The sequence below is a fragment of the Lactuca sativa genome, chromosome 5, assembly GCF_002870075.4.
Source record: "Lactuca sativa cultivar Salinas chromosome 5, Lsat_Salinas_v11, whole genome shotgun sequence".
Taxonomy (NCBI): Eukaryota; Viridiplantae; Streptophyta; class Magnoliopsida; order Asterales; family Asteraceae; genus Lactuca; species Lactuca sativa.
In genome coordinates this window covers 293,666,258-293,693,855 of record NC_056627.2, presented here as the reverse complement: position 1 = coordinate 293,693,855, position 27,598 = coordinate 293,666,258, and the positions used below count along the sequence as shown (strand labels likewise).

The following is a 27,598-nucleotide window of genomic DNA, read 5'->3' as shown; positions in this document are numbered from 1 at the left end:
ATTTAGAACCTTTAATATGGGAAAAACCCTAAAATCATGGGCTTGGGTTGCAACAGCTGCCACGTCGTGGCCACCTCATGCCACGTCATGGAGCTCACTAGAGACACACGTTTCATGTAACTTATGTCATGTCGTGGGCATCCATGCATCACCTCATGGCAGAGTTTTTTTTTTCTCTAAAACCCTATTTTTTTATCTCTATAAGTCTTTACCTAATACAGTAATACTTATGGAAAACATGTGTTACATCTCTCCCCCACTTACATTAGATTTCGTCCTCAAAATATGTCATTACCATTTACTTCATAAAACACCCTCCATACCCTTGTGGGTTCATCAAAGTCCACTTCCTTCCACCATTCAAAGTCACTCTAAGTTTCAGCATCTACAATCACCAATAGGAGGATTTCCGAAACCATGTGCATAAACCATACCCAAGCGGAATCTTCCAAAAGTTAAACCTTGACTAATGCAAGTCTGAAATAATTCCTTAAATATACAGCCACCTTCCGACATTGTTGTTGGACCAATCCTTAGTGAGGAACACCTGTCCTGACGAAGAAGCGATCGCCAACACATCACCACTAACCAAAAACGAAAAGTACTCACTTTCATTGCCATAATCTGAAGACTCTACACCCTGCCCGACTTCCAGGCAAACAAAGTTACCCGAACCTCAGCCACACTGACTAAAACTCACAATTATGATCCGACCAAGACCTCTCTGACCTTGTCATCTTACTGATAAACTAAAGGATGGAATCCACAACCCACCACCATAGCCGACAACTTCACTCTCAGACGCCAAAATCGATACCTCAAATATAACCCAACAAACGACGTCTAAAATAGTCTATAAAACAACACGGGTCTAAAATCTCTTACCCTCAGATAGGCAAACAACTAAAAAATCAACAAAAAAACAAGCAATAAAGGTTTTTCCTCAAACCATGTGAATGTTTTGGTTATCCCACAGTCTTACAACCATTTCCATTGCTACAGCCCAACTGTAGTCTTTCCTGCCATGATCCAACCATGGTCTTCCATCTATGAATGATATGATCCAACCATAGTCTTACAATCACTTTCGTTGCAACAGCCCAGCTCCAGTCTTTCATGCCATGATCCAACCATGGTATTTTATCTGTGAATGCTATGATCTAACCATAATCTTACAATCACTTCCATTACTATAGCCCTGCTGCAGTCATTCATTCCATGATCCAATCATGGTCTTCCATATGTGAATGTTATGATCTAACCATAGTCTTACAATCACTTCTAGCCTATTTCAGCCAAGTGTATGCTACAGGCCAAATAATAGTCTTACAATACTCCTGCAATTGTCATAGGCTCCCCCATGGTCTTTCAAACAAAACTATGAAGATAACAAGCAAAGTTGACATGAGACTAGCCCCTAGGCTACTAGACCCCATCAGGTGTTTGGGTCGTGATTTGAACCCTAAAGCCTTCATCAGACAAGAACAGGCAGAGAGGATCTCACATAACCTTCAACTTGATCCTAGCCGCTAACTCGATCTTGCGTCGTCATCGATGTTTCATGTCTTCAGACGAGATAACCCTAAATTCTCAACATCTTCTTCTTTGGTCACAAATTACTTTCGAGCAATAATTTTTGCATGAGCTCCATACCTGACAACCATCTGAACCTTCCACCCATCATCCTTGAATACGAACTTCGAGATGTCATGTAACATGAAATCCTTTCATATGATAAGGATATTCTCCCCTACTTGGGATTGGCTAGACTCCAATGATTTCAAAACAATATAAAAAATTCCCAGACAAACCAATGACTACACCACTTGATCCATGTAGCTATACCAACATAAAAGCAAAGAGATATAGAATCCTTCCAACAAAACCAAAGAGCTCCAATCATGCATCTATACCCTCAACAACAACAACAATCCAACCATAAATAAATACTCAAAACAGAACGAAATTCGATTAAAATGATACCATTTAACATATCATCCCTGATTACAAATAACTAAAATGTAAACAAAAAGATATTGATAACATCAATAATGCAGCATCGGGTCGAGATAAAGAACTGATAACTCAAACCCTGACACTTAAACTCCAGTTGTCCAAAGTCATTCATCTGGTAACTGCCATGTTAAAGGTGTTGGATCCAACCATCTCATCCGTTCTCGGGGGACAATCAGCCTTAACATGGCATGTCTTACTACAAAGGAAACATACTCTTGACTCCCTCTAACTATAGTCCTGACGATAGTGATCATCTTGACTGCATCTGAAACATCTAGAAACTAGCGTACGACAACTATCCTAATGAGACCAACCACACCTATTGCAAAATCTACAAGTCTCTCGATCTCGTGACTGACAATCAGTCGCCTTGGCCTTCTTGTTTGTTGTTGATGATGCATAGACCTGATCATGCTTCCTTTTTTGCTATTGGGTCTCCAACTCCAACTCTCTCTCCCTGACTGCCTCTACTAAACTGGAAAGACTCTTATGCTCAGAAATACTCACGAACTCCCGGATCTCCGTCCTCAACATATCGTGGTAGCGATTCATCTTCGACTCCTTCGAAGCCGCATATTGTGAGTAAAACAACGCTCTCTCCGTGAACTTGGCGATGATCCCAGCCACCGACTTTGTAGTCTGTTCAAGTGCCAAATACTCTCAGGCCAACTGTTGAACCTCAATCGCTAGCACAAACTCCCTTTTGAATCTGGTAACAAAATCCTTCCAGGTCATAGACTCGAACGCACCTGGTTCGAGGCGAGGCCCTGGACAACCTCGCACCATTAATCCTTAGCTCCATCGTGCAAGAGACACTCCGCATATCTGACCATGACCTCCGTCGGACAAAAGTTGGCATGAAAGGCACTCTCCACATCTGCAATCCAACACATACCGGTAATTGGCTCCCTACTCCCAAAGAAACGAGGAACCCCACCAGCATCAAACTCCCTGAAGGTAACCACATGACCCCATGGCCGACCGCCCTCCAACTTGGCCCGTAGAATCCTAATACACTCATCTAGAACTGAATCAACTCATCTCTGACAGTACTTATCCTACTAGGCCAAACCTCCCTCATGAACCTCGAAATCTCTACAGCAATAATGTCGCGGACATCCTTCTCACTCAAATTTGAATCTCTAACATGGAAGGTCGCCATCCTGAATCTAAAAGATAATGGAAACACATCAAGAACAACGCACAACAACGCATAGTGCAAACCCACATCGTGCATACCCACCTACAAGCTCCCTGGTAATCCTGAAACACCTGTTGTCCTAAGTATGGATCTTGTGCTTTTAGTAATATGGGCCCAATACTACCTTCAACACCTTTCCATACTTGTTCTGAGGTCCATCCTAAGACTCCTAAGTCACTTTACATCACTCCATTATACTCCTCACATGCATGCATACAGCTAGACATATACATAGTACTACACTTCCTAAACTCTCTCTATCTATCTATCTCTAGGTTTCTCACATCCTAAAAACCCGCAAGCAAAACAAGCCTTAACTAACGCACAAGAAATGCCTCATGAATGTGTAGTCGTACATAACCCATAATACAATAGACATTCAAATAACTATCTCTAGTCGGTCAAGTAGCGCATGAGGATTAATCGGGAGCTAGTCGGTATTTTTACAACACTGATATATTGTGATATTGTTATATTGCATTACAACATATGGAGCATAAATTCATGTGATTGTTTTATTAACATATTTTGAGAAAGCATAACATTATACCTTTATACCTTGACATAACTAAATGTCATTCGGAACAAGGCACTTATTAGTTATTAAGGTTAGTATTAGATATGATGTGAAACTTGTTCACGAAGGCAAATAGTCAACATAGATTTTTCCTCTAATCATTGGTGTGTGATATCAGTTCACAAGCAACTTTGATGAATTGAGTATATTTGAGTGTGTGGCCACACTCATATGATATTGACATAATGTTCAATTAAGTCTCATAATCTTATTCATATTCACATATCAAGAAACCAATATTGAACCGAATGATTTAATCCATACCTAATGTTTAATGATATGGGAACAAAACAAGACTAAAATGACAAGTCATTTACCATTAAATAGTTGATGAAAGTTGTGGAGATAAACACTCATGTATAGTAAGGGGAAGTGGCATGTTGCTACAAGCTTAACATTATCTATAGATGCATAATATGTTGATAAAAGGAAGGGAAACACTTTACAAGAGGCACAAAATTCTTAAAAGATATTATATTGTATTAGTATATTTTGTTGTAAATACCCGACTCCTACTCATGTTATTTATTTTGTGTGTATGTTTTATGCATGTTGATACAAATTGTATGTACTCGTGTTCTGGAAGTGCACCTTTTGTGAGCATATTATAAAGTGGATTGTTATTTTCTAAAGAAAAACATTTCGGTTTGTCTTATTTTCCTCATTAAGTGATGACTGTATAAATAATGTTTCTCTGAAGCATGCGTTGTATAAACAAAGACTGGTTTTTTTTTCCACCAAGCGATAAAATGACCATTTTACCCTTTTGTCTAAACTTAAAAATAAAAACAAGCGATGTTTATTAGAGAACCGTTATGAATTGAAACTGCAAATAAGAACTAAATGGGTTTCAAAGGAAATACAAAAAGAAGAAATAGGTTTTAGCCTGAAAATAAGGTCTTAATGGATAAAACAAGACTAGTGAAATCGAAATCAATTATAAACCATGTATTTAGGAGTAGCACTAAACTTCTGATACCCTTTAATCACCTTATTCACTGCATCAAGAAAATCCTTCTCTGTCACCGTCTTCCTCCTTGCTCTAATCGCATACATTCCAGCCTCTGTACACACACTCCTGATATCCGCACCTGCACATTCATATACACATTCATTCATTCATGTCACCTTCCAAAATCCAACAACGGAATCAGCAAAAAGGAATGGAATGGTTGATTCCATAGTCCATACCAGTAGAATTCGGACAAAGGCGAGCCAAAAGTTCAAACCGAACATCTCTTTCACAGTTCATTGTCCGTGTATGAATCTTGAATATCTGAGTCCTACTTTCCATATCCGGAAGTCCAAATTCCACTTTCCTATCCAATCTTCCAGGTCTTAACAATGCAGGGTCCAATGTATCTGGTCTGCAATCATCACCACATTCAAATCACAATGGGTCCCATCACCCATGTGATATAAAAAGTGACTCAAGTATCAAAAACATACCTATTTGTGGCCATTAGAACTTTGATGTTACCACGTGCATCGAACCCATCAAGTTGGTTGACAATTTCAAGCATGGTTCTTTGAACCTCATTATCACCACCAGCACCATCATCAAACCGGGCCCCACCAATTGCATCAACTTCATCAAAGAAAACAATGCATGCTTTCTTTGAACGTGCCATTTGAAAGAGCTCACGAACCATGCGGGCCCCTTCACCAACATACTTTTGAACAAGTTCACTTCCAATGACACGTATGAAACACGCATCAGTTCGATTGGCAACTGCTCTTGCTAAAAGGGTTTTACCAGTGCCAGGTGGACCATAACAGAGGACACCTTTTGGGGGGTCGATTCCAAGCTGGACAAATTTCTCAGGGTGGAGCATTGGTAGCTCAACCACCTATAATACATTCATAATAGAAAACAAATTATGTATAGTTTTGATTATGGCAAATTTGTAATTTACAAACCTCTCTCATCTTTTCAATTTGTTCTTTGCATCCACCAACATCGTTATATGTGACATCTGGCTTTTCTTCCACTGTCATCATGGTCACACTTGGATCAATCTTGGGAGGTAATGGAATCTGAATCTGATATTTATTGCGATCAACGCTGCAATTTAAAAAGAAAAAAAAAATGAATTTATGGATTTGGGAAACTCTTAGAATGTTGGAGAGATAATAAGGCTTACCCAACACGCATGCCTTCTTCAATATCAGTGGGTGAAACTTTGTCACCTAACCCGACAACAAACTGAGAATTTATAGAAAGGAACATATATATATCAGATGAATTCATGATATGGATAGAGTTGAAAAATTAGGAATGTGGGATATGTGTACCTTGGCGATTTGCTTGACATTTATAACGTATTTTGCATCTTCTGTGTTTGGATTGATTATCTTTGTGCATCTAGCCACCTGCTTGCAACAACAAGACAACATTCTTGAAGGAAAAACATCAAAGAAAAAAAGATAAATGAAGGAACTTTTCTTGATGAATTTGAACCTGAAGTGGTTGCTCCTCTTGCATCATTTGTTTATCAGAAACAAGATCCCATTGGCTAGGTGTGGCTAAACCAGTGTCAGACTCCTTGATACCTATCATAGTTGATGGGGAAAACTACAGTTTAGGAACAAAATGGACATCATCTTTGAAAAAACATATGTGAAGTATCATCTACATTATGAAATGTAGCTCATCTAAGTAAAGGTTATCACAAAAGACATACCACATAAATCATTGATCCTTTTGGCCATTTCCTTTACATCCTTTTCAGCTTTCTTGATGCTGTTGGAATAAGGTCCCAATCCCTACATGAATTTCCTGATGTTAGTTTTTTGTGGAGAAGGAATTCTGTCGACGCTTTAATAAAAACAGACAATATCTATCAAAATTTATGCTATAAATCTATAATGAACAACAACATTTGTGTCAGCCTTCATGGCTTCAAAAGCCTTCTTTAGGGGATGTTTGTTAAACGTTATGAGCAAGTGCTGCCTGGAAAGAGGATATGTCCACAATAAGTAGCTAACATGAATAAGTCCACCTTGGTACTATAAAATAGTTTCATGTTCTTTTTTTCTTAAAAATCGCAGAAGTAATATCAGATTGCAGCAACTAACCAAAGAACCAATCCATAATTTATTTTCAAGACGTGAGTAACAATGATTAAATAACTCTTTCCATTGATCCTCATAGAATATCATTATAATAAAGTTGAAAACAGAAGAATCAATTTGCTTCACCACTACAACAAGGAAGAAACTGCTAAGCTCTAATTTCATAGCCGCAGCATTTCGTCAAGGATGTAATTTTGCATACGATAAATGATGAATATTTAGCAAGAAAATTGAAGGACGCAGAAAAGAAAATGTCCCGTTAGGCGAAGGAAGAATTATTAGGGCTTTTGCTAAAAAAAAACATATTTCTTACATAAGTCTTGAGGAGAGCTATATCGTCTTCATCGAGAGGGCGGGGATTCTTCTCGTCCTTGATCTCGTCTTCAATGTCAGTCGGCATCTTTTCTTTTTCTTCTCGCCGGAGAGGAAGGAAATCTCCGAGACCAAGCGGTTTCTTGAGAAGCAAATAAAAGAGAAATAGAGGGGGTTCTAGGGCATATCTTACAACGTTGAAATATAATATCAATTTTCTTTTACAAACTTCTTTTTTTGTTTGTTTAGGAGAATCATTTTTTATATTTTATAAAAGTCAAATATACTTTTTAAATTATATAAGCCCAAACTCCATGAAAAGTTGAAAACCAATAAAAAAAACTATTGTAGACTGTAGTTTGATTTTTTTTTTTAACCACCAAAAAAAATTATTCTGGCTTAACCATTCGAATTTTGATATTTTTGTAAAACTCACTACATAAAAACTTTGAATATTATAAAAATATTATAGCTTTAAATTTGTCCGTTTTAATAAGTCGATTTTTTTTATGTATAGTTTAATCACTATAATTTAAAATTTTTATTTCAAAAGCAACTCCAACATTTTTCATATTGTTTCTGCTATTAGTTACCAAAAAACACTTACGGTGGTTTAAAATTAAAGAGAAAACATAAATCTTAGTTAAATAAATAAATTTAAAAAGAAAAAAATCGATTTTTAAAAAAAATCCAACAACATTGGTCTTAAATCTTAATAGAATTTGGCCTTATAAATCAAACTTGCAATTTTATGAGGCATGGAAGTAGTTTGTTAATGAGATAACTTCTACTAAATAGACTTGCAAACAATTTATTTGTAATGGTGAAGTAAAATAAGTAATTTATTATTGGAAGCCTTAAACGATTAAATAAAATGTTGCACGAACATTCGAAATATATAGTTTATATAACCAAACCAAATGGGTCAACTTTGATGCAGTTTCGTTGTTCAAATAATTTTATGCCTATAAAAATCAATTCAAAAATAAATATTTCAACAAAACATACTTCAACAAATTAAAATTAGCCATTATCCATCAAATTTTCTGTAAAATAACCTAATAATACACAAAACTTATTGAAAATGTAATGTAATTTGTTAGTTTTCAAATAATTTTATAATCCTTGGAATGTCACAAACAAAACAATATTTCAATACATTGTTGAACAAATCAAAATTTTGCATGAATTTCCTTTTTTCCTAATAGTTTTTTTGTTGCTGGTATTTAAGCACATCCGATGTCTCCAAATCAAAGACCTTGCAGATGTCTTTTAATCTGCACTTGCTCACATCATCTCCATCTCCAACAAGTCTTTCAAGCTCCTCAGATGCTTCCATTACCTGTATACACAATAAACATTCATATCAAAAATTCAAAACCAAAAAATATATAAAACGTTAAACCAAAAATATATATATATATATATATATATATATATATATATATATATATATATATATATACACAATTCAGAGATATAATTTACCAATGGAGGATCAGAGGAATCTGAGCTTTTTTCCTCTGATTCATTCTCATGGTGTGTCTTTGCGGAATCTGATACCAGCTGAAGAAGCTTCTCACTTCCCTGACAATAAAAGAATATGAGTGAATCCATCACAATATAAACTCAAAAAAAAAACATATAATAAAATCAACTACTGACATAATTTCAGAAGCTTGACTTACCTTTAGGGCCCTCCAGTGGGAATAGGTACGAAATAATATCCAAAAGAAGGGTACATTTGGCAAAGGTAGAACCTAAACAAATTTAAAAAAAGATTTTATATGATATTAATGTTTCAGAAAGAGCATTTATAAATAATTATAAATTTTCAGATACATACTGCAAAAGCAGAGGTAACTGGTAGCAGTGTGACTGAACCATAAAAATAATTCTTGTGAACAATACTCCCCCTGCATATCAGAAAGTTCAACATCATCATAATTCATAATATAATCTTTAAAAAATAAAAACTTGACAAATTAAAATGTTAATTAGACAGGAGTGAGCACCTCATTGCAATATGCCTTAATCTTCTACGAACAAGTCTTGCATTTAAGCTTCAATTTTAAAATAAAAAATAAAGAGATTCAGTAATTAGCCCTATTACAAGGTTGAAAAACTTGCGTAATAAATGTTAATTTTTTCTGATGATTAAAAAGGAGGAGTGACATCTAAGGGTGGAATGAGAGGAGAATTATGTTGTTACTTGTTAGCCCTGATATTGCATTTTATGAAATGTGAGCTAATTCCATATTAACTTCAACATCCTCTTCTGCTAAGTGATAAGTGATGTAATTATGGCTTCTCTCCCTTACAAACATGTCATCTTTCAAATTTCTCATCACAAAAGAAACTATTGTTATCAGTATCATTCACATTACCAACTATTTTGGTGATTTGCATACTGTTTGTAGTTTTCAGCATCACCTCTAATGAATAATAACTTCAACACAAAGGAAAAAGAAGATAAAATAAATGAGAGGCGGATGGGTATTATATTTGTCCTATACGTGAACTGGATTGACACTTGGGCCTAGATCACTGATATCATCATTTGGGCTTAATACTTAGGTCGTAATCGTATCAAACAAATCCGACACCAAAACACACCTTGATGGGAAGACAACCTCCACACCAGTTAACTGCTTGGGAATGGATTTCAAAAATATCTCAGACGGCTTAACACGCGACAAGAGGCTTAATCCCACGCTACACATCAGAATCAAAAAGAAAAAAAGCACAATCAATCTTTGATAGGGAACGGGTATCAGATGATAACGTGAATATGACATATAGACACAAGATCACAGTTTTTATACCCATGAATCTTGTTCTTGAAACTGCCGGGAGGCGCCTTCTCCAGACCAGACCAAGCTTTGTTCATCTACATAGTGCACAAAAGTTGAAGAAACTATGAAGATCATATAAGAAATTAAGAATGAAGGAAAAAAAGAGAATGGGAATACCTTATTAGCTACAAAATCAACACAGAGCTCAACATTAGCGGCAGTGGCTTTCGGAGATGACGAAGAAACGTTTTTCCATAGTTGTTTGAATGTAGTCGGAGATTGTGAAGATTGGGATTCTGAGGTTGAACGGTCAATCGATCTGATAAAGCACCAATTCCTTCCTTTGATTGGAAACACTAATAATCTTGCTCTCATATTTGATCCTTCAGTATTCTAGACCATGAAACAGTTAAACGGCGAATGTAGAAATTGGGTTATGCCTTATGAGAATGGTAGGGTGAAATCGAAGAAACTGTATCTCTTTAAGGGTGAGGTGATTATAGTAAATGGGTTCGGAAAAGGTGTAAATGGATGCCAGGAAGAAGGAGATGAGCAGTTAAATGGTGGTGCTGGTTTCAGTGGGCAGAGTCTGAAATCAGGGAGCGTCGAGGGATGAATAGAAATGGGCAGAGCGTTGAAGCAGCGGCGTTTTTGGTGGTATTTTGTGCATAGCGGAGCGGTGACTGGAATATTTCAACGACCACCCCCTTTTGGATTTACATTTGGCCGCCTTCATCAATTGAAAGATGACAGTCAGCACCCAATCATCAGTTGAGAATGACACATGATCATATTTTTATAAAGTATCACCAAATTACTTTGAGTGACTTACAGAAATGGTCCTTGTGGTTGGCACGATTCTACAGTTTTAGTCCTAGTTTTTTAATTTTAATAAAACTGGTCCTTATTGCTGGTTTCGATTACACATTTTCCAAACCAATGAATAGGGTCTCTCACCACCACTACCATGTATCGCCCATTTAGAGTAATTTTGGCAACCTCCGTCTCCCACCACCCTCATCATCCTTCACATTTTCTGGCAACCATCATGTCATTAAATTTTGGCAACCTTGTCCTAATTCCGATTTTTCTTTCTTGCACAAACCCAATTCAAAGCTAACATAACGAAATGAAACACCACCCTAAACATTAAATTCCTTCCTTTTATACGTTAACTGGAAAAATTATTCTTCAATTGTCTTTCTAGGCAACAAGTTACGCAGTGCAAGGAAGTTTCTCAAGGTAACAAGGTACTTTAGGTTACTTGCATTCTTGAAGAAGAATAAGGTGGTGGTGAGAAGAACTTGGAGCTTAAAAGCGCTTTGGATATGAGATTTCTTTCTTGTTTGCAACCTCCAGGAGGTATAAAGTTAGCATCTTGATCACTCCATCTTGTAGATCTAGACATTTCACTCTTTTAAGTCACTTTTTGTCCCAAAATAGTGATTCTTGAGTATGGCATGTGTTTAACCCATTTAGTCGTCCTTTCAGACCTTAAGAAGGGTCTTAAGTCATAAAAATGGGGTCTTAATGGTTGGTTTTGCTCCATGCATTCTTTAGAAGGTCTTAATGCATTAAGATGTTGAGTTAAGCACTTATTGGACATGCAAAGTCATAAAGTTGGAAACTTTATGACTCTTAGTGATATTTTGGCATTAGATCTGCATTTGGACGCATTAAGTCGAAGTATTAAGCTCTTAATGTGAAAAAGAAGAGTTATGTGAGTACGCCGTGCGTACCTATGCGAACGCCGAGCGTACTCGATCAACAACCCCGATCTCGGTCAACCAGAGTACGCCCCGCGTACCTCTGGAGTATACCCTGCGTACGCGCTCTGTGTCGGCTCAGCTGGGTTGACTCAGTTGACTTGTTAGTTCTGACCAAGTTTGACCAAGGGTAATTTAGGAAATTGATTTTATTTTATTAATGGGAAATGTTTGGACATTTAGGACTTGGGTGGAGCCGGTATTCAATCAATTTTTTGTCAAGCTGTAAGGTGAGTTTTCCTCACTGTACTTACGGGTCAAAGGCACCAAGACTGAACTATTGGATTGATATCATGTTATACATTGATATGTTGAGTATGGGATAGATGTGTATGATTATATGCTAGTTGATGATATGCGCAGGCCGATAGATATTTACATGTGATTTCTGTCTGCATGATTATCTGTATGTTGCTTATGTTTGTTATTCGTTATATGTCGATATATTGTGTTGGGTTGAGGTTGTACTGCTTTATGTTGTAGCCAACAAACCAAGGAGCATTCCAGATATGAGTTGAGGGTCGGTTGGCATGTCAGACTCATACTGAGGTATCGGGAGCATTCCAGATACGATTTGAGGGCCAGTTGGCATGCCAGACTCATACTAATGGCCTAAGAGTATTCCAATCCGATAACTGAGTGGACCCGATGTATATTGGCATTCCAGTCCGATGTATATTAGCATACACAAGTGTTGCAGGGTTGGTGGAAGTTTCATGGATGAGTTATGTTGGGTCAGCCGACCAGTCGAAGGATGTCTAGCCTTTCTATCGGAAGTGAGAATAGGGTAAGAGCTTAGTAAGACATCCCTAACCATCCCTCAGTGGCACAACATGATGAACTCCCAATAAATGATGTAAACGATTGACAATAACTTGAGGCTCCAAATCCAATTGGGTCATGGACTATCATCCAAGTTGTTCCCCACTGTAAAAAAAATTAATAATAACATAAACAACTAAATATATACATTTTTATAAGTCATTAATGTTGGATTAGGTGTCTAAACCCATAACTATATTTGGTATGTACTTGATTTGATTATGAGCATAGTCCTTTTGGGTTGCCTTCACTCATACAACTTGATAGGATGACAAGCGGAGAGAGAGTAGGATTTATTATATGAATAATAAATTGGTACTCAGAATGATTTTATTAAAATATAATAAGATTAATATATTATTTGGAAATCATATTATTAATTAGTAATTAATCTAATATTAATTTTAGGATTAAAGTAACTGATTAATAATGGAGGGACTGGTTTTGCAAATTATTGATAGATACAAAATTGGGTTGATGGACTCCATAGAGTGGAGTGGACGAAATCCATGGGTTGCTTAAGCCTTAAGCAGGAATTAGGGTTTCCTCCAGAAACCCTAGCAACCCACACAACCTATATAAGCCCTCCCAGACTAAGGAATTTCGGCCTAAGCTTGAGAAACCCTAAGGTGGCCGATTTCTTGTCTCTCCTCTTCATCCTTGTTGTGTTGGGTGTTTGTGACTCCATTAGAGGTGCAACACTTAGGACACTAAGCTTTCAAGGGTCAAGGATATTTAAGGTGAACTTGTTATTGCTACATAACAAGAGAGGTAACATCTAAACCCTAATTTATACGTCAATTTCGAAATTGTATATGTTAGTCTTAAGGTTATTGCTTTGGAGTTTGTATTTGCACGTTCAATAGAGAAAAACTTAGATTCAAAATAATTAAGGTTGCATGTGCACTATAAGAATGTTGTAATGCTCAAAACTCATCAATTAACCCTGTGAATAAGTTGCACAAAACACCAAATGGATTTTGCAAATAAACTTTGTGAAATAGATAGTTTCGTGATACTTATAGAAAAATAGATCATTCCATATAGGACACCTTCCATTTAGATCATCTTAGTTGATAACACATTAGTATTATCAACATAAATAAAGACATATCCACAACAAAATAAGATTTAACCAAAAAATCTTGAATTTCTCTATTAAATAGTTCTTTCTCCATTACAACTAGAAACAATTGGGCAAAAGATTACAAAGATAAAACATGGAAATGCTTTTTCTCTAGTGTCATTTATACTTGTAACAAACAACTACTACTAACTAACTACTCATCTTCTTCATCTTCAACCAGCCTCCCACAAACCCATCTTCTACCTTTTCTTTCTTGTTTTTCAGACATCATCTTCCTCCCACCATCACCATCACCTTCCACTTCCTTCATCTCCAACCCCATATCACCCCATGTTGATGCTGATGATAATATATCAATATTCTCCCTCCCATTTGCCACATCAGCTAACATTCCAATTCCGCCATCACTCAACCCCACACCTCCAATTCCATTCACTCCTCTTTGTTCAATTCCCGTCACTTCTTCCACCACCATCTTCTCATCCTTATCATTCCCAGACTCCAGAGACTGATTATTCCCCATCTCTATAGACTCGATGTATCTAATTGCTTCTGCAATCAACTTCCTTGTTTCAATCAAAGAAGCTTCAGCCACAGGACTCTTAGCAGCTGCCTCCTCTAACGCCTCAGCAGCTCTCTGAGCTTCACCAATCAAAACACTGAAAAACAAAACAAAAACTTAATCTTTTTAAAGAAACCTCAAAAGGGTAACTAAGTTTCAAAAGGTGAACTCATTACTCACTTTGCTCTTAAAACAGCTTCATTAATCTTTGGGTCTGAATCTGAATCTGAACCTGCTCTTTGTGCTCTTATACTCTTTATCATCTCTAACTTGTAATTAGCTTGTGGATCTTTAAATCTAGCCTGTGGTTCCTTTTTAACCCTACTGACACTTGTCTTCACCTTAGGCTGTTGAGGACTTTTGACCTTTGTACCCCCACCAAAGCTTTCCCTCTTCTTCCTTGGTGATGGATTGAGCTTTGTAGCTTCTTTCCTCCTCTTCCCTGTCCCCCACTCTGGATCTCTTCTCTCAGGATCTAAACCACGCCTTTTAGATATGCCACTATAAACTCTCTCACGATATGTCTACTCCAAATGAAAAATTAAAGAATAAAACAAAACTTTCCTCCATAAACCATTCATATGTAAGTAAGTAACAGAAAGCTTACAGGGTCAGCCCATTTGGCAGCAATGGCCTCTGAGATTTTCTTTCTTTGTTCTGGGGTTTTGGGTGCTCTAAGGTGGCTAACGCCACGTTGTCCTTCTGGTTTTAAGCTGTTGGTTCTTAAATGCTCCTTTCTTGATTCAACACCTGCTCGATATTCCTTGGTAAGTTGTTTCTGAATTATTTCATAGGAGTTCCATTGGAGCTCTTCCTCACCACAAAACCCCTTTCTAGAAGCTTCTGAAACTAAGTTGCGCCATTCTTGTTGGCAATGGGACATCATCCTCTGCTGAAAACGCCTTTTATTCCATGTAACCCGGACTGCAGCTGCAATCTTTGATCTAGTTTCAAGACTGTAAGGACCATGATACACAGTAATTATCAACAAGACAAGCATAGAAAAAGAAGTTGAAATGAAGAATGGGAATGAAAAGAGACCCACGTTTGACTATGTATTGCCTTACGCAGTTTCATCCTAACCTGCATGGACGCCAGTTGTAACTTGTCAGTGTAGATAGAGTACCAATTTATGACAGATAACCAGAAGGTAGAAATTGTATTGTGGAAATCCAAGTAGATAACTGGAATTTAGATCCACAAAAAACATTGTTTTGTGGCTCTTATTTGACAATTACCGTCTCAGAACGCATAGCAATCCTGGTACTCTCACGTATCTTCTCTCGGGTTTCTGCAAATATCTGCATGTTAGAAGCATGGTATAGAGCAAAAAGATGTAAAATGTGTAAAACTAAGCTAAATAGTGCCTGCACTGTGCTTCCGCCCTTTATTCCAAGGTTGTTTCCCTCTGTTAGCATCGGAAATCCGGCTCCGCCTCAAAATCTCCCTGTCGTCGATAACCACAGGTTGGTCATCAGTGTCTGGTAGCGTTGGTGTGGAATCAATGGGAAGCTGGTGGTTTGCATTATCAGAACATCTAGGTTCAAGGGTAGCGACGGCCTTAATCATAAGTCGACCATTTGCGGGGTTGATAATGCCGTTTGGCTTGAAAAATCTCGACCTGGCAGTTGTTTGATTGCCAGATATGAATGAAACATGGTGAAGTCTTTGAAACCCAATTGAATAGGGGTTGTTCCTGAAAGAAGATTGTGGAGTAGCAATATCTGCAAAACAAAGGATGAAAATCATTGTTATTCACAACAATCTCAAAATGATAAAATCGTGTAGTTGTTGTCAGGATGTGAAATTGGAGACGATGAATTAGTGTACCTAATAAAGGCATGAGGAGGTCATCAATCAGGAATCGGACTCAGATTAGAAGAAGGTAAGTAAACCCCATGAAAGGTGAAATACAGGAGTAGGGCAAGGGTTGAGGTTTAAGACGGAAGACGGAAGAAGGGAGCGGAGCGAACACACCGATAGCCACACACCACGGTGAAGCAGGAAGATAACGCTAATGAATCCGCTACTTTCTATTTCCTAATTTTCTTTCTTTTACCAATTTATATAAATATAAATACTTTCTTAATTTAAAAAAATACAAAAGACCTAAAATTTCAATATCTTTCTATCGTTTTCTGTTATTGTTATTCTTTTTCTTTTTTTATTTTCATGTTTGCATTTTCGGTAAATGATGAGAGGTGAGAGCCCAAGAAAACATACGTTTGTAAAAAGCCGAATTTCATGTACCATGATAACATGGATAACCAAAATCATAAACTAAAAAAAATATATATATACAAAATGAATTTTAGAATCTTTAATAGATTAAAACTTGATATTTTTTTGTTTTATGTCTTTCTCATGTTGATTTTCTACATGTTTAAATGTGTCTTTTTTTTTAATTGCAATAGATAAATTTTTCGTGTAAGTATTTCATTTAGTTTAGAGATATCCGAATGGATTAGTTCTATTAATGATATAACTCGCTTAGCACTTGGAAAATATTTTTTACCTATGTTTCACATTTATCAAATTCTTTATTGTTTAGTTTTAACATGTCTTTAGTTTGTATTTTCCAAATACTTCTAATATTTGTGTGTGCTAAACATTTGTGTCATGAAGAGATTAAACAAACAATAAATAAAAATAAGTAAATAAATAAATAAAAACATTCATTTCCAAATCGGTTACATTATAACTACCAATATTGTCACTATTGCTATCACTAAAATCAACATTTAACATGAAAACACCATGCCTAGATCATCCAAGATCCATTCAGGTCAAGCCAATAAACTTTATGTGTGTTTATTGTTTGCCAACAAAAAAGGTATTTCTTGATAACTCCAAAAGACCCTTCTCGATTACCATCTTGTACTCATTCTTGTCAAATTTTTATGCTGACATGACCCCCTTCAAGATCCTAGGAAGATGCAACACATCTTAACGGGTAACTCGGTGGCCATTCATGAAGTTTAGTTGCATTGTGCCAATATCGAAGACTCTAACCCTATGTCCATTATCGGATGCCACCATATTTCATTGTCGTATAGGGCCATAGGTCAAGAAGTCTGGCTTGCTTCCATAGGCATGCACAGCAGCTCCAAAATCTAATAACCAACATCGGGTTGCCACTGTCCATGTAAGTGAGGAAATCATGTTGACTCTGCCAATACCAATCATATGAGATCCTCAACAATGTTTGCAGATATGTGTATGAGACATGCTTTGCGTATGGGGAACAACCAAGCATAGTGACCGATCTCACCGTAGACATAGCATTTTTGGTTTGACAGTTGAGTTTGATAATTGAGTTTCTTAAACTCATATTTTTTTGGTATGAAGCCTTTCTTATTCTTTAACCCATTTAGCCCTTTTAGCCAAAACCTCATCTCACAAATGGTACACACTCGATCCGAATTTACCTTGTTTTTCCATGTTGCGAGTTCACTCCTCAATTTAGAGTGATTCAACAGATAATCCAAGTAGCATCATATTTGTATATCATCCTATTAGAGAAGTTATTCCAAGACGGTGACAACTTTATGATAATTGCACCCACATGGAAGAGCTCTGGTGGAGAGATGGAAAGCCCGTTCAGTTTGTTGACAAAGGTTGAAGCTCATGCACCTGCTCTAAGATTGTTATTTCGTCAATCATTTGAAATTGTAAGTTCTTTAACACAAGGTACTTATTAGTACCTTCCTCATATGTCACATACTTGAACTCTAAGGATTTCTAGAGCTCTATAGGATCTGTGAATGCCTCGTACATATCATAGAGGCGATGTGATATGGAATTCTTTTATGGCCAAGGCATAAGCCATTATACTCTTTTCACAGAGCCCCCAACTTTTCCATATTAGAAACTACTTTTAGATATGGCTCCTTTCCCGCTTTGGGGACTGGATCATTTGGAATATGAGGCAATTCATGGTCCAAAACAAGTTCAAGCTTATCACAACAAACAAAAACCTTGACCTTATTAGCCCAACATGTGTATTTATGACCATCGAACCAATTTAGTTTGACAAATTCATGATTCATTAGTCTGAAATTTATCTAAAATTTTAATCGTTACTGGGAATGGATCTCAGTCTCTATTTATTTGAAATTTTAATCACACATAAAAACTTTTAAGATTGTTGTATTTCAGACTTGACATACAATTTGATGATTAGTATTGTGAACTAATATAGAATCGGATCGTTAGTAAAATCAAACCGAAACAAGCCGACAAATATATTGAGAATTATATGTCAAAATGTCAAAAATAATAAGTCTTATTATTATTACTTAATTACCAAATTTCGTCTATAAATTAGATAGATCCTTCGCAATCGAATCTAATCATAATAAAGGCAGAAGAAGATTGTCTTGTTATCGGACTGAATTAAAAGACGAGAAAAAAAATTAAAATCAACATGAAGATTGTAGATCTTGACCAGTAACTACACAAAATGAGTCATGTCGTTGAAGGTTTTTACATGCTCTAATGGTTGTAAGTCGTAGTGTAGAGCCCAAGATTTAATGCAGTTATCATTCGTTTGAACAACAATGGAAAAACTGATAAACACAAAACGAATACTCAGAAACATGAAGAAAGTTGTGTTGCGGATAGAGAGATGAGAAATGAGGGACGTGCAAAATGCAAAGTGCACATACCACCTCATTTCACGAACCTTGCATCCTCAACCCAACTAGACACGCCTATAGGCTTGATCCATCCATTAACCTTCATTATAGCCTTTGAAAGTTTAAGGCTAGGAAAACCATATAAATTTACAAATCTTTCTTCATTCCACCTATGTGAGACAAAAAAAAAAAACTAGCCAACTTGCTATTTCCTTATTATTTTCCAACATACACTTTTGTTCACTTTTGAAATAATATAACTAAGAAAAAAAAATAGTACTAACATCTAGCGGTGTCAAACTAAGGTTGTGTTTGGGGCAATATATGTGGTAATCAGTTCGGTTAGTGGTTTCTTAGTTTTTTTCGGTTTGATTTTTTTAGGTTCAAACCAAACCAAATTCAAGACAACTTAGTGCAAACCAAACAACTGAATTACAATTCAGTTTGAAAAACAAAGAGAGCAAATTTTAGGTTAAAAATAAAACTCATAAGTTTTAATTTTCCAAACATAAAATCCAAAGTTTCAAATGTATACGATGTTCAAAATGACACAACAGAAAGGAAGAATGAATTAAGGAATGAAATTTTTGACATTTTAGAATTAAAAGTCATGTATGTGAAATAGGAAATATCAATATATATATATATATATATATATATATATATATATATATATATATATATATATATATATATATATATATATATATATATAGGGGCGAAGCCAGAAATTTTTTTCAAGGAGGTCCTTATAAATTAATTGGAATATATATATATATATATATATATATATATATATATATATATATATATATATATATATATATATATATATAAGTAGAAAAGAAAAAAAAAGATTTTTTGAGATTTTTGAGGGTGGGCCTGAGCCTACCCTGGCCCATAGGTAGCTCCGCCCTATTCTAATAAATGAATAATTTTAATGTTCTTTTGCCAAGTGTCACTCTAATACAACTCTTCATTAATATTATGTCATGTGTCATGTAGATATATTAGGCAACTAACTCATTTTAAAATTCAAATTTATAATTTCTAATTATATGTTAAATTTGAAGGTATAATAACTTTACAATTTTGATATATCTCTTAATTAATAATTTATTTATAATAATTGATTAATAATTATAAACTTTTATTATAAGAGTTTAATTAATTTTATAACTGTGGTTTCCACGGGTTATAAACTAATATATATATATATATATATATATATATATATATATATATATATATATATATATATATATATATATATTCATATATTATATATAATTTTTAACTTATACACAAATATAATATTTAATTAATAAAAAAAATTATAATAAAATTTGTTAATTCAATTTGGTTTGACTCCACTAGATCATAACACAAACCATATAATAAATTCATTAATTTGGTTTGGTTTGAAACCAATTCGAGAATCGAGTTTGAACTTTGGTTTGATTCAAATTCTATTTTGGTTTGATCTAGCTTTATGTTTTTTTAGTTCCAAACCAAATAATACCCATTCATAGGTTTGTTAATGAAAAAGAATGTTTGTCGATAAGCTATCTCAAATAGTTAATTAAAAAAATAGTTTATAAATTATTTTAAATCTTATAAAATAATAAATTACAATCAAGGTTCTAAAAAATTTGTTATGACTTCAAGACTTGTACTTATGTCACACTTTAACAAAATATCATTTAAGTCATATATATATATATATATATATATATATATATATATATATATATATATATATATATATATATATATATATATATATATATATATATATATATATATATAGGTTCAGGTTCATTTGAGACCATTCTAATTTTGTGAGACCGTGAGACCAAATCTAAAAATAATTTTAAAATGCAAAATAAATGGAAAAATCCAAAAATTCTTTTTTTAAATGTTATTTTCGGAACTTGAATTAACTAAAAAAAAATATAAAAAAAATATAAAAAAAATAAAAAAAAATAAAAAAAATTCCGTTTTTTTTTTGAAAAATACGTGAAATATTCTAAATAGAATATTTCACTGACATATTCTAAAAAATAATTTTAAAATGCAAAATAAATGGAAAAATCTAAAAATTCTTTTTTTAAATATTATTTTCGGAACTTGAATTAACTAAAAAAAATTTAAAAAAAATTAAAAGAAAAAAAATTCTATTTTTTTTTTAAAATACGTGAAATATTCTAAATAGAATATTACACTGTACATATTCTAAAAATAATTTTAAAATGCAAAATAAATGGAAAAATCAAAAAATTCTTTTTTTAAATATTATTTTCGGAACATGAATTAACTAAAAAAATAAAAAAAATAAATAAAATAAACAAATACGTCTCACGGTCTCACAAAATATAAGTGGTCTCAAATGAACCTAACCCTATATATATATATATATATATATATATATATATATATATATATATATATATATATATATATATATATGAACAATAGTAGAAAATATATACAAAGCTCTCAATTTTTTTACAAAATTATTGTCTTAAGTCACGTTTTACAAATGATATGGTTCGTCACGTTTTGTAAAAACTTGAGACTTGACATTGCCGCCAAATTACGACTAATGTTATTTAGAGCTTTGATTACAATAAATAAGATAAACAACCTAAAACCTAAATACAAAAAATAAGATAAACAACCTAAAACGTAAATACAAAAATTAATGCAACACTAATAACCTACCTGCACTGGTTTGATCCCATATCCAACCATCAACCGAAACCATAAAAGGTTTTGGTGTAATTAGTAAAACATAAACCCAAAAGAGATTCCAATTTCAAGATTGTGATATGAAAACCCCTGTTTTCAACTAAACCGCACAACACCAAACTGAACCATTTTCTTTAAATCTTAAACCAAACCAATTTCAATTCAATTCCTTTAATTATAACATGTACTAAGTAACACGTCCCTATAACCTCAAAACCAAATTAAATAACCTCTCCCAAATGATAGGACTTTTTTAGAAAGACATACGTAAGGACCTTTTTAGAAAGAAAAAAAAAGTCACTGAATTTATATGCTTAATCACACCTAAGTGGTATGCCATATGTGTTTGATACCAAATGAGGAGGACTTTTTTACCTTTGAATTTTAAACACCATTTATTCAACAATCACATCTCACGCTTTTGTAGCCGACACTGTATATAAATTATAAACAATATACAACTTAGAAAAAAAAAGCACATTGGGATCAAACAGACCCATTTACCAATGCAACTCCACATTACTAATTTTTAAATTATAAAATTCCCACTCCTACTTAACATACCACATGAGAACAAACATCTTAACAAATGGAGCAAATAGAGGCCGCAAAGCCACCACAACACCCATTACCAATGTCTGAATCACCTCCTAGTTGTATCAACAGTCGATATATCATATATATAATGCCATCACATGCCTCATCACGTGACCCTTTTGAAACAATAACAACTAATCTTGAAAATCTACAGTCAAAGATCCCATCCACAACACAACACCCACATATAAAGAACCTTTTGCCTCTAATCATTAATACACACACACACACACATACATATCAAAACGAATCATGAATCCTAAATACAAAAAAATGTTTCTTATCTTTCTTGCATTCATGTTCATACTAATTCTTGCTGGAGTTCAAGGAAGATTCCTATCACAAACTTCGACTTCACAAACTCTCAAAGATTTGCAGACAAGAACAACAAAGGAGCCATTCAAGAAGATGAAATCAAGCTTTCGAAAGATGCCACCAAGCAGATCAAATCCAATCGGGAACAAGTAATGGTTTTGAGTTTTGTAATTTTAGTTCAAGCAAAATTTTATATTAAACTTACATGTAACAAAAAGTTTAGAAATGTGAATACAAGAGTCATCTATTACTACTATTACCTTACTACATTTTCTCAGTGTGCTTTCTTTTTCTATGAGCTTTTCGTTTGCTTTTTCCTACATCATCTTCAGTGGCATGTTTGGTAAATTTCACATCACCCCTTTCAGTTCCATCTGATTGTCGCTTTTGGCCCGACTTTTTCTTGTTATGAGCCAGGAATGGAGTTAGTTGAGTGTCAATCTCTTTCCTCATGTCCTTGATCTTCTCTTTCTGTGTTTTTGGTCGATTTTCTGTAAAAGATTCATTATATTTTGTTTCTTTTGAACCAAATGTAGATATAAAATCATTGTACACAGTTTCTTTTGAAGTCTGTCTCGCCTTCCATTGATCAGGTCGTTTTGCATACCTATTAAAACATATCATTATCATCAACTCAACTTTTAAATAAACTATGAAAAGTTATAAGAATAAAAAAGAAAAAAGAAAAAAAGAAATTACCCCTCAATGTCAAGTTTTCTTAAAAGATGAGGACCCTGTCTTGTCTTTGAGATCTCTCCCTGAAGTGCTACCATTTCTGATACAATCACCTCTTTCAAAGACACATTGCTGACATCAAAGCATTTGTCAACTGTAAAGGCACCTGACTGAAGCACAGCAAGCTCCCCAAAATGCCCTTTGAGTCTACATAAAATCACAAAGTAAAAGACTTATGTTAATAGAGTCAAACATGAATAAAACAAATGTGTTATATAACGGATTTTTATAAAAAGTCGCATACTTGACGATTAATTTACGCTTTTGTTTTGTGGAAGCATTTGAAGTGAGAAAAGCTTCAATCACCCTTGCCCCTCCATTGTCCTTTGTCGTGTCAAGAAGATGATCTTCTTCCAAAGATGTCATACTTGAGATAAAGGCATGAATAAACTCCTATATATGAATTGGAAAATGTTATTGAAATGTGAATTAGGAGAAAGTTTTAATGAAAGATGGAAAAAGAGGCGTACAATTGGAAGTCTAAAAACCGATTGAAGAATCAATGTCCCAATGACATGCATTCTAGCACCACTTGGCCAATCCCAATTGGATTTATCCTTGCAGTAAAAGTAATTATCAAGAAATAGTATTCGAGGAACAATGCATCTAGGTGGCTCATTTTCCATGCATACAGAACCAATCAGAGCTTGACAACACTGCAAAACCATTTTTTTAAATGATAAATAAAGTATGTTGATTTCTCCTGGAGTTGTATTATAATATATTTATACCTTTTGTTCATGGCTATTGAGCCTATGACATGCAGCAAGAAAAGAAGCAACAACTCCAAACTTTCCCATTCCAAAAAGATCTTTAAATCTTGTACCAAGTTCTTTCCACATCAGCTCCACCTGGAAAAGGGGAAAAGATTGTCATTAAATGTTGAATAAGAAAAAAATATATAAAATGATATAACCAGGAAAATGTATTTGATACTCTAAACTATTGCCTCACTTACATGATCTTCATTTCTAGCATGAGAAATTAACGCTTGAACAACAAAATTCCCACAGTGATGAGAGGACATTTCAAATAATGAATTTTTGAAAACCGTTGTTATTAATTCGTTGTACAATGTTTCAGGAGCAACTTCCAAGATGGCCTGCATTACAATTTACAAACATAAAAGATTCAAAACTAATAAAAAAGAATATAAATTTATGTCAGCAAAAAGAAAAAAAAATGAAGTTGATCAAACCTCCATCAGATGACTGAAAGCAGTTTCTTTCATTAAACTCAAAAGCCTTTTAACAACATTCTTGTCTATGAAATTCCCTTTGCATCCAAGAATGATTGGAACGGCATGCAATAACTCATCCTCATATCCAGCCAATAACTTCAAAGCAGTTTGCAAAACCAAGCTGCCATATTGATCAACTTGCAAGATTTCAATATCTTTTCTAGCTGCTTTAAGTATCTCTGATACAAGAAACTTTAGCATATCAGGAAACCCCATCTGCAATCCATGGGTCCCACTTTCATCTACCCGAGAAGCCTTGAAATTCAACCGTTGTGCAAGAACTTGAGATGATTTCTTGGAATGAAAGTCTGATGAATCTAATGGAACCCCTTTACAGAGACATAACAGACTTCTAAGAACATGAGACCCATGACAATTGGTCATCACTTCAACAGGATTGACAACAATTGACCTACATATATCATTTAAAGTCACTTCAACAAGATCTTGGGTGTCACTTTCTTGAAGATGTGAAGCTAATGACTTGAGAGCTGTTTCTGCTACATGAGATCCAGATCTATCCATGGAAATACGAGGGAAATCTTTTGAACAGTTTTGGAGAAAGGTACAAAGCTGGTTTAAATCACACCCTTGAAGAAGTGTTTGCAAAGTGTGACTTATGATATAATCGGTTGCAAGTTCTACTTCTTTCCCTCTTGTTTCTTCCAAAGCATTTCCACATATAGATGAACGTTCTTCAAGATCAATTTCAGTTCCTTCAATGACATTTGAAATCTCTGTAAAGTATTTTGCTGTTTCTGGATCAACCTGTTGCCTTAAAAATGATGTATGTGGCACAGAAGCTTCTTGATCTTGATGGTTTGAGTTGTAATTACCACCAGACGTATTTTTACCAGAATTGTCCCCATCAAGACCTTTGGTTTTCTTCATTGACTTCCTGCTCATGTTTCTTCTTCTCCCACCCTGGTTGTAAGTATTATCTTCCCCAGCCACACTGCACTCAGCTATCAAATCACAAATTTCAGCTATTCTCAGTGGCAGAGCTTTTGAACCAATAGCAACCATAAGCAAGTCCTTGACAACCTGCATTGACAACAATGGAAGAAACCACATTATGTAAGCAAAAGATGGGTGTGAACCATATGAAGTTTACACGCTCTTGCATGATTTAAAACTAAAGAGATGCGGATACCAACAATGGTTGCTTAATGTTCAACAAGCATCAATTCAAAGAAAAAATTGTTAATTTAACAAACATTAGTGTTGCGGTGCTGCTCAACAAATATGATGGTGATGGTGGTTCAATATGAGATTAATTTCATATCATCTACAATTCACAATCTCTACCAAAAGTTGATGCTTTTCTGGTTCATAGCATTTCAGATACCATATGCAGTATTAGTCATCTTACAACGATTTAAGGAGTAACAGGTAAAGGCGTAAAACATGAAAAATTAGTGGCGTTCTTACAAAGTAATGTAAGAGAGGAACTTAGACGAACCTTGCAACGATTTGAGGATTCCGCCGATGATATGACGGTGAAAGCGTAAAACACAAGAGTAGGAATTTGAAAAAAGTTAAAGGCCCCAACTCTCTATAAGTTAATTGGACGGATTTTTTTTCACAGCCTTGTTGGTTTTGCGACGAAGAAGAATTTTTTCTGGTGCGGCTACGTACAACCTACAAGAGGAAGGAAGTGCACGATGAAGACGAAGGAGAAGGTCAGAACTCAGAAAGACTAGGCTTGAGGGCTGAGTGAGGGGGAAGCCGGAAGGTGTTTTGAAGCGGCCCAATGCCGATACTTGCAGACAATTGGGCTGTGACCCATCAATAAGAACGGATATCTTGAAAGATAGATGGACTAATTTTGTACAAGACACAAATCTTCTCTATTTTAATAAAAAAATAGTTTTAATCTCTTTTCGACATGTGTCATCATATTAAGTCTCATAGTTAATATAGATTTTATTATTCTTATGCTATGTGTCATCTTATTATACCTCCTAATTAATGTATATCACTTGTCAACTTACTAATTCTTAATTTCAAATTTTAAAATTTAAATTTCTCACTCTAATTACATTAAATTAATAACACTAGAATAAAAAATAAAATAAAATTAATATAAATTATAAGGTGATAGAATTTCATATATTTATTTAAATTAACGATTAAATTTTATATAACTAAAAAATTATCAGTTAATTAATAATTTATTTAAAATAATTGATTAATTATTTTGAGTTCTTACTATTAAAGTTTAATTAATTTTATAACCGTGGTTTCCATGGATTTCAAACTATTATTTTAATAAGTGAATGAAGATTTTTTTATTATTTTCCATATAAAATGTTATTTTGTAGTTATTTTGAAATAAATTTTTTTATGTATTATAAGTTTTTTTTTATTTTGTTAAATTTCACATAATATTTAATTGTGATAATTGCAATAAATGCAGTAATAAATAAATATCAATGTCATTAATAAACTTACATTTTAATTTCTAAATTTTTAAAATTAAAACTCATTAATTTTTTATTTATTTATTTAAATTATTTATTTAAATTTAAAAGATAAAAAACATTTTCATTATAATAATTCATTATTATTCTTATTTTCTTATAAATTCAAAGTTTTTAAATATTTAGACATTTATATTCAATTTTTTTTTTTAAAATTAACTCATATAATAATGGGTCTCACAACTAGTTAACAAATAGAGTAAATTACTGAAATCGTCCCTGTGGTTTGGTCAAAGTTACATGTTTGGTCCCTAACTTTTTTTTGCACTCGAATCGTCCCTGTGGTTTGATTTTGTTGCGTTTTTCATCCCTGTGGTTTGATTTTGTTGCATTTTTCGTCCCTTACCTACATAAAGTTAGGGACCAAACATGCAACTTTTATCAAACCAGAGGGACGAAAAACGCAACAAAAGCAAACCACAGGGACGATCTGAGTGCAAAAAAAAAATTAGGGACCAAACGTGCAATTTTGACCAAACCACAGAGACGATTTCAGTAATTTACTATAACAAATATAATAAAATCAACAGATTTAACCCGTTTATGTATATAGATTAACATATCGGTTGGTTTTTAAATTACAAAATTAATTATTTGTATATAAAAAAATAAAAGCCTAAAATAAAA

At 34.2% G+C, this 27,598-nt stretch overlaps 4 protein-coding genes across 5 annotated transcripts; all 4 read right to left on the bottom strand.

Annotated features, from left to right (window-relative positions):
• Positions 1-4,592: 4,592 nt before the first annotated feature.
• Positions 4,593-7,368, bottom strand: LOC111910378 (26S proteasome regulatory subunit 7 homolog A). The gene is made up of 9 exons (XM_023906221.3): positions 7,183-7,368; positions 6,479-6,560; positions 6,256-6,347; positions 6,090-6,167; positions 5,939-6,000; positions 5,715-5,859; positions 5,244-5,644; positions 4,986-5,161; positions 4,593-4,885 (listed from the first exon to the last, which is right to left on the bottom strand). Exons 1-9 carry the CDS (start codon positions 7,267-7,269, stop codon positions 4,728-4,730), a joined length of 1,281 nt encoding a protein of 426 aa, XP_023761989.1. The 5' UTR covers positions 7,270-7,368; the 3' UTR covers positions 4,593-4,727.
• Positions 7,369-8,246: 878 nt separating this feature from the next.
• On the bottom strand, positions 8,247-10,720 carry LOC111910377 (uncharacterized). 2 transcript variants are annotated; one of them, XM_023906219.3, is made up of 8 exons: positions 10,154-10,717; positions 10,007-10,071; positions 9,798-9,896; positions 9,197-9,244; positions 9,028-9,097; positions 8,870-8,941; positions 8,670-8,768; positions 8,247-8,523 (listed from the first exon to the last, which is right to left on the bottom strand). In XM_023906219.3, exons 1-8 carry the CDS (start codon positions 10,349-10,351, stop codon positions 8,383-8,385), a joined length of 792 nt encoding a protein of 263 aa, XP_023761987.1. In that variant the 5' UTR covers positions 10,352-10,717; the 3' UTR covers positions 8,247-8,382. The 2 variants fall into 2 exon arrangements, with proteins under 2 accessions (XP_023761987.1, XP_023761988.1); XM_023906220.3 differs by lacking the exon at positions 9,197-9,244 and having other exon boundaries at positions 10,154-10,720.
• A 2,974-nt stretch (positions 10,721-13,694) lies between these two features.
• On the bottom strand, positions 13,695-16,261 carry LOC111910376 (uncharacterized). Its single transcript, XM_023906218.3, has 7 exons — positions 16,044-16,261; positions 15,581-15,937; positions 15,452-15,504; positions 15,259-15,296; positions 14,821-15,169; positions 14,394-14,737; positions 13,695-14,310 (listed from the first exon to the last, which is right to left on the bottom strand). The coding sequence occupies exons 1-7, from the start codon at positions 16,054-16,056 to the stop codon at positions 13,845-13,847; spliced, it is 1,620 nt and encodes a 539-aa protein (XP_023761986.1). The 5' UTR covers positions 16,057-16,261; the 3' UTR covers positions 13,695-13,844.
• Positions 16,262-22,666: 6,405 nt separating this feature from the next.
• Positions 22,667-26,209, bottom strand: LOC111910374 (pumilio homolog 23). The gene is made up of 8 exons (XM_023906217.3): positions 25,951-26,209; positions 24,447-25,532; positions 24,207-24,350; positions 23,980-24,099; positions 23,719-23,904; positions 23,493-23,641; positions 23,213-23,395; positions 22,667-23,120 (listed from the first exon to the last, which is right to left on the bottom strand). Exons 2-8 carry the CDS (start codon positions 25,512-25,514, stop codon positions 22,778-22,780), a joined length of 2,193 nt encoding a protein of 730 aa, XP_023761985.1. The 5' UTR covers positions 25,515-25,532; positions 25,951-26,209; the 3' UTR covers positions 22,667-22,777.
• Between the last annotated feature and the right edge of the window lie 1,389 nt (positions 26,210-27,598).

Bases quoted from the DNA above. Each gene is read 5' to 3' on its own strand.
- LOC111910374 (XM_023906217.3), bottom strand. From the start codon at position 25,514: ATGGTTGCTATTGGTTCAAAAGCTCTGCCACTGAGAATAGCTGAAATT. The intron at 24,100-24,206 runs GTAAGTGAGGCA...CCCCTTTTCCAG, and splicing joins ATGCTAGAAATGAAGATCAT to GTGGAGCTGATGTGGAAAGA. The intron at 23,905-23,979 runs GTATAAATATAT...ATGGTTTTGCAG, and splicing joins TCAATAGCCATGAACAAAAG to TGTTGTCAAGCTCTGATTGG.
- LOC111910376 (XM_023906218.3), bottom strand. The intron at 15,297-15,451 runs GTAATTGTCAAA...GCGTCCATGCAG, and splicing joins TTGCTATGCGTTCTGAGACG to GTTAGGATGAAACTGCGTAA. The intron at 14,311-14,393 runs GTGAGTAATGAG...TTTGTTTTTCAG, and splicing joins GAAGCTGTTTTAAGAGCAAA to TGTTTTGATTGGTGAAGCTC.
- LOC111910377 (XM_023906219.3), bottom strand. From the start codon at position 10,351: ATGAGAGCAAGATTATTAGTGTTTCCAATCAAAGGAAGGAATTGGTGC. The intron at 9,098-9,196 runs GTGCTCACTCCT...TCTGATATGCAG, and splicing joins TTAAGGCATATTGCAATGAG to GGGGAGTATTGTTCACAAGA. The intron at 8,942-9,027 runs GTATGTATCTGA...AAATTTGTTTAG, and splicing joins CAGTTACCTCTGCTTTTGCA to GTTCTACCTTTGCCAAATGT.
- LOC111910378 (XM_023906221.3), bottom strand. From the start codon at position 7,269: ATGCCGACTGACATTGAAGACGAGATCAAGGACGAGAAGAATCCCCGC. The intron at 6,348-6,478 runs GTATGTCTTTTG...CAACTATGATAG, and splicing joins AAGGATCAATGATTTATGTG to GTATCAAGGAGTCTGACACT. The intron at 4,886-4,985 runs GTATGGACTATG...ATGAATGTGCAG, and splicing joins CCTTTGTCCGAATTCTACTG to GTGCGGATATCAGGAGTGTG.